General features: G+C 49.4%; 1 protein-coding gene across 1 annotated transcript in view; it reads left to right on the forward strand.

Moving 5' to 3' along the window:
- ANTXR1 (ANTXR cell adhesion molecule 1) overlaps positions 1 to 6,000 on the forward strand; it is a gene marked incomplete at its 3' end in the record, with an annotated part of 67,429 nt that overhangs the window by 49,457 nt on the left and 11,972 nt on the right. The window contains exon 16 of the mRNA XM_042029580.1: positions 3,518 to 3,598. Within this exon, the coding sequence (XP_041885514.1) occupies positions 3,518 to 3,598 (81 nt within the window). The remainder of the gene's footprint in view (positions 1 to 3,517; positions 3,599 to 6,000) is intronic.

Genomic DNA, 6,000 nt, shown 5'->3' on the forward strand with positions numbered 1-6,000 from the left:
GTCTGTAAGTAGGTAGACAGCTGAGAGTGGATAGATTGGGGTTTTTTTAATGCTCCAGAGATTTATTTGCTACCAAATGTGGCTACTGACAATTAACAGATTGGGGTTATTATTGTTGTTATTCTGATTTGCTGCTCTTACTTCTCAGCACAGTGCCAACTGGATTATCCTGCTTTTAAAATGTCATTTCAACTGTTTGAAAAGTCAGTGCAGATAATCCAAGGGGAATGACAAATCCGAAAACTTCTTAAGAAACTCGCCAAACCCGCGGTTCATCTGACAGGGAGGGGCAGCACAAAACATAGATGGAAGTGAATCAGAGAGTCATGGAATCATTAAGTTTGGAAAGATCCTCAAGTCCAGCCATCCATCCAGCACCACCACCATGTTCACCACGAAACCACGTCCCTGAGTGCCACATCCACACATTTTTTGAATGCTCCCAGGAATGGGGACTCCACCACTGCCCTGGGCAGCCTGGGCCAGGCCTTTCCAACCCTTGCAGTGAAGAAATTTTTCCCACCATCCAAGCTGAACCTCCCTGAGCACAACCCAAGGCCATTTCCCCTCATCCTGTCACTTGTTACCCAGAACAAGAGACTGATCCCCACCTGGCTACAACCTAAGGCTGAAGCAACAAGTGGTGCTCTCCAGAGGAAACCTCAGGTGAATCCCACGTGGAGGCCACTCCAGCATTTCCTGGGCCGCGTGTCCCTGGCAGTTCTCCAGCCTTTGTCCCTCCTGTCTCCATCACACAAAGCTGCCATGGCACAGCAGCCTGGCCAGAGAGGCCCAAGTGCAGCTTGGGTTTACAGACAGCTCCAAAAGAGCCTCTGCCTGACACCAGCAGGTCTGAGGAGCACCGAGGTAACTCAGAGTCAATGCAGTGTTGAATTAACTGTGAATGGAGAGGAAATTCCATGGCTGGAACTGTGCCCTCCTTCATTTTTCATCTGCTCCGACTGTTTCTTCTCTCTGGGCTTCAGATCTAGCAGGACTCAAGGCTTTATTTGCCTTCAGACCTTTCTTTTTTCTCCAAGTGACCTCGTGCTTCAACTGCAGAGGAGTTCCAGACACGGAGACACGGCCCATCCATGGAGAGCACAGGAGGGTTTTTGTTTCCAAGTGAAGGCATTGCCGTTTCATTTCTTCAGCCATCATCCTTTCCATGATGCACACTCCCTCTCTTCCACCCAGATGTCTCAGGCAGACCCTGAGGCTCCCAAAGATGGAGCTCTTGGCTTTTCCCAAGAAATCTTGGTAGGCTCTTGGAAATTGGGACTGCAGAGTAAAAAGGAATTTTTTTTGTTCCATGGAAAGTTGTTGCTTTGCCTCTGGTTTCCTAAAGGAGAAATGGAGGAAAAAGGTACTTATTTCTTAAGCTTTCAGAGTGGACAGGAGATCAAGAGCTTCAACCAGCTCTGCTGTAGAGGAAAGATGGATTGGAACAGAAGGAAGGGACGGGTTCCCTCAGGTCTAAGGAGTTCTGCTGTCCAAATGCAGAAGAATCTGACAGAAAAGCTTCTTGCTTATTCTCCTTTGAGAATAACAGACTTTCCTGGCTCTCACCTTAGGAAGTCTTTTCTCCATATCCTATGGAAACAAGTTCTATGCAGTCATTCTACGTGTCTGCCTCCACCCATGTGTCCCTCCAACTCCCAAATAAGCTTTGAACCATTGGCTGAACACACTGGTTGAGGAGCAGAGATCCCAGAGAGGATTATGGCCCTGATGGTTCCTTGGAAAGGGAAGAGAAGGACTCTGCCCCCATGAAAGGGAGTCTTTAGTTCGACACCAGAGACCTGGGGTCACAAAGGACCTTCCAAACACCCTGAGTGCCAAGTCTGGCCCTCACAGACCCCAAAGTGGACACAGCCAGACCAGGCCCTCAGGAAAATCTGCTGCCTTACTCCAAATTAAGATCCTCACTCTTTCCCCACTCCCTCTGCAACATCCAGCTCACATTTCCATTTGTTAATCCTGTCCCACAATAGTTACACAAGGCATTTCTGCTAGCACAAGAGTTCTGTCGTCTTTATTTCTGGGAAAGATTTATCAGACAGGAATTCCTGGATCCAGTCAGGAGTTGGTCTTTGGGTTTGATGGTCTTACCTGCAGAAAACAGTTTTGTACCAAGGGACAGCTTTGTACATTCTCAGAGCAGCTTATCTCTGCAGGTACAGTGAAGTTTGCTAAGTAGGGGTTTTGCTCCTGGTTCCTGCTCTACTATCACAGCACTCAGAGCATTTGGACCAGTACTCATGGAAACATTAATAAATACTGTCTGCTGTCAACCCTCTCCAAAAATGCCTACAAATCTCAGGGTACTGAGTTCTTCACAGACCGGGGGTCAAATGAAGGGAGTGTGGAGAGAGTTCGATGAAATAATCTTGACTCGTGACCTGTCTGGAGCCTTGCCCTGAGGCAGCCGAGGTGTGCCCCCATGCAAACCCTCCCGCAGCTCTCCCAGGAGCTGAGTCCAGTTAGGAAAGGAAACCCTGGCTGGTTGGAGTGGGGATAGAGCAGGAATCCTTCAGCAGCAGATGGATGTTTCAGAGCAGATGATTTGGTGAATATTTCTGCATTGCAGAGCCCTGGGCTGCTCGTTCTGGCCTCGTTCAGCTCATTTGGGGAGTACCCTCAGGCTTGGCTGCTGAATTCCAGTCAGGGATAAATGCTTGGGCTGCACTGCAGGGAATGGCAGGGAGGGTCTGACCACACATGAGCCAAACTCTGTCTGCAAGAGGTTTTCAACACGTTGGGTTTTGAGCAGACCTCACCCAGGTCTGTGCCGGTGCACACGTGTGTGTCTGGGTGTGTGGGGTGTGAGACCACCCAGCGAGGGGACAGCTGCTGCCTCTGAGCTCAGCGTGGGGCTGGAGGGCTTGGAAAGAGAGGTGCTACTGCCTGGAAAAGGTGCAAACGTGGGCTGCCACATGGGGAGGGCCTGGGGAGCCTGGGTGAGCCCTCTCTTGGTGGCTGCCAGGAAGGATGACCTGGCCACCACACCGCCCCTGGCTGGGGCTCAGCTCTCCTGGCAGGTGGGGGTTCACTCCGTTCTCCCCAGCAGAGTGTTTTGAGACATAAGTGAGATTTCTTTCTCACATGTCACAGGGGTCACCTAGGGCTGGAGAGAAGCTGCTCATCCAGAGCAGGAGGCGCAGCAGTTCGGAAAGGCATCGCATGAGTTCACTGCTCGCTTTCTGCACTGATTTAACATTTTGCTGGCTGTGATGCCTGGAGCTGAGTCGGCATCAGTCTCTCTCTGAGCCCAGAAGGTGTCAGAGTCACACATTATCTTTGGAAAGGTCAGACACTGTTATCTGTCAGACATCTGGGTGCTCTTCCTTTGCACTCGCAGCGAGTTCACAGCAAGTGTCTGTGAGAGAAAACATCGTTCTCCAGCATTTCTACAGGCACTGGAAATGATGGGGTAAAACCTGTTGGGTCCAAGTGCTGGTCCCTGCACTGCACTTTGCCCAGAGCATAACAAACACCCTGTTTCCTTTCATTCCAGGGGAAGCTGGACGCCCTCTGGGTCCTGCTGCGGAAAGGATACGATCGCGTGTCCGTGATGCGTCCCCAGCCAGGAGACAAGGTACCAGCGCCTCCAAACCCTTCCTTCCAGCAGGGAACAGCAAAACCCTCTGCCTGCCTTCACCTGTGGGGCTGAAGGCAGACACTGCTGACAGCTTAGAAGCAAACTCTCAGTCACATCTGTCAGCTTTGTTTGCAAACAGTTCGTGGGGTTTGGCTGGTGTGGTTTCAAGCCTGAACTGTCCAGGTGCAGGGACAGAAATACCCCTGGAAGAGCCCAGCACAGTCTGCTCTTAGAGCACAGAGCTGCTCTCCACCAGTTACAGGAGAAATTGTAATGAGTAGTAAGGGATATTTTGACAGGACTGAGGGAATGGCTGGAGCAGTGTCAGGGGAGGTTTAGGTTGGATATCAGGATATTCTGTGATTTTCATTCGTTAAATTCCCCTCATGGTGGAAAATGTCAGTTAGATTAATGTCTTATGCAGTCAGTCACACACCCCTGACATGAATCAACAAAGAGCTTGGAGCTGTTTCAGGAATATATTTGTCCCAAAGTGTAAGTAACTGCAGCACTGTGGAGGCTTCAAGAAACTCAACTGCACATGAAACAACAGTGTAATTTTCTGGTGGAGAATCATAGGCCTGTAGCATTTGGTTCCCTGTGGGCATTTTTATTGAATACAGGACCTTTTTGTGAATTAAAAAGTTTAATATTTTATTCCTTCCCAGGGAAGATTTGCTAAAATGTCTTCACTGATTCTGATTTATGGGAGAAAAGTCGGAAACATAGAGGGTGCTGGTGCCGGGCAATTCTCCCTCAGAAACCAGGGCCTGAACAATGCCTATTCTGTGAATCCATTTTTTGACTCAATAAGCTAAAATGACAGATGCCACTTCCATTTATGCTGGGGAGAATCCAGAGCAGTGCAACCCTCACAGTTTGCAGCAATTTCTCCTGGTGCAGCTGACAGAGGCTGCAGCCTCTGCAGTGACACATCCTTGGACTCACCCTCCTGTCCTGGAGCACGAGTACCAGCAGAATCAGCCCACACAGGCGTGATGTGACCCAGCCTTGGAGTCAATCAAGCCCTTTATGACTGATTTGTGCTGTAAAGGACCTCTGACCTGGGCACAATCTAATTTAGTGTGAAAGAGGAGCTGGCTGAAAATGCACCCAGGCTTAGAGCTGCTAAATACCGGCTCCTCTCCGGGTGACTCCTTTGTTTGGGCACTTCCCTGGGTAGATATGAAGCACTTCCAGGCCCTTCTGCAGGGTTTTCCTCTGTGTCAACAAAATGTGAGCTTGAGTGTTTGGCTTCTGTGAATAATGGTGTGTTAGGGAGCATCAAACCCCCTGCTGCTAGCCACTGTCAGGTTTAAGGGAGCAGTTTGTGTTTGTCCCCCCACAGCAGTGACACAGCTCCCAGGTGATGTCCCCCCAACAGCGCAGGCAAAACCAGTCTGAGAACTCACTGTAAAACACTGAAATGGCTTTCATTGGTTCACACAGCTGAAATGGCAGAATTAGTTCGGGTTTTCCCCTTTCCTGTTCAGCAAAGGTGTGTGGGTTTTGTTTCCCTACTTCAGATTCAGACTGAGGAGAAGCATCCTCAGTTCAGCTGCACGATTTCTGAGTCATCTCCCATCTTGATACAGACATTCCCATGATTTGGATGCCAATTTTAGTCTGCTCTACTTCACTTTCTCCTAGAAAGGGATTTTACTGGGCATGAGGAAGGTTGGCTTTACAAAAGCAGAGGCTTCAGTTCAAGGGACCAAGAAGGGATGAGGCAATATTGCTGTTAACTGAACTGCCAAAAACTACAGCTGTGCCTTGGGAGCCAAATTAGGCAAAAGGAAAAGCAAAAGGTTGCAAAAATAGTTGCAAAATTTGCACCTCACAGGATAAGAAGACTCTCAGCTCTCCTGGATCCCTGCCACATGCCTTTGTTCTCCTCTGTGCCACTGTTCCTCTAAGAGACATTTAAATGCATGTCCAACCTTAGGATACAAAGGCTGCCTGACTCAGGCTGTTTCAGGGCTTGTGGTTTCTCCCAGGTCAGCAAACATCAAATATTATCTCATAAAACACGTTCCTGCTTTGGTGAGCTTGGAAATCCAGGGGGAAGGTCAGTGCTGAGTTGATGGGAATGGCAGCACAGAAACATCTGCTGGTGCTGGCTGCAGCTGTCAGTGCCTCAGAGCAGAGCCCTGGGGCACCACGAGGAGTCTGCTCTCCTTGCAAGGGAAAAAAATACCAAGGAAAAGGAGCAATTCCACAGAAAATCTTTTTTAAAATGAATCCTGTGTCTGTAGGGCCGCATTGCAGAAGAAAACGATCAGATGTTGCACTGAAATGATGGGAAATTCCTACCTGCGCAAAGAGCTGTGTGGCCAGAATCCTCCTGGAGCAGGAGCTGCTGAGGGACAGGAGGCTGCACCCAGCAGGTTTAGATGTTC

Source organism: Corvus kubaryi, unplaced genomic scaffold, assembly GCF_017639235.1.
Source record: "Corvus kubaryi isolate FWS band 111438036 unplaced genomic scaffold, C.kubaryi_AGA036_p1.0 37326, whole genome shotgun sequence".
NCBI classification, from domain to species: Eukaryota; Metazoa; Chordata; class Aves; order Passeriformes; family Corvidae; genus Corvus; species Corvus kubaryi.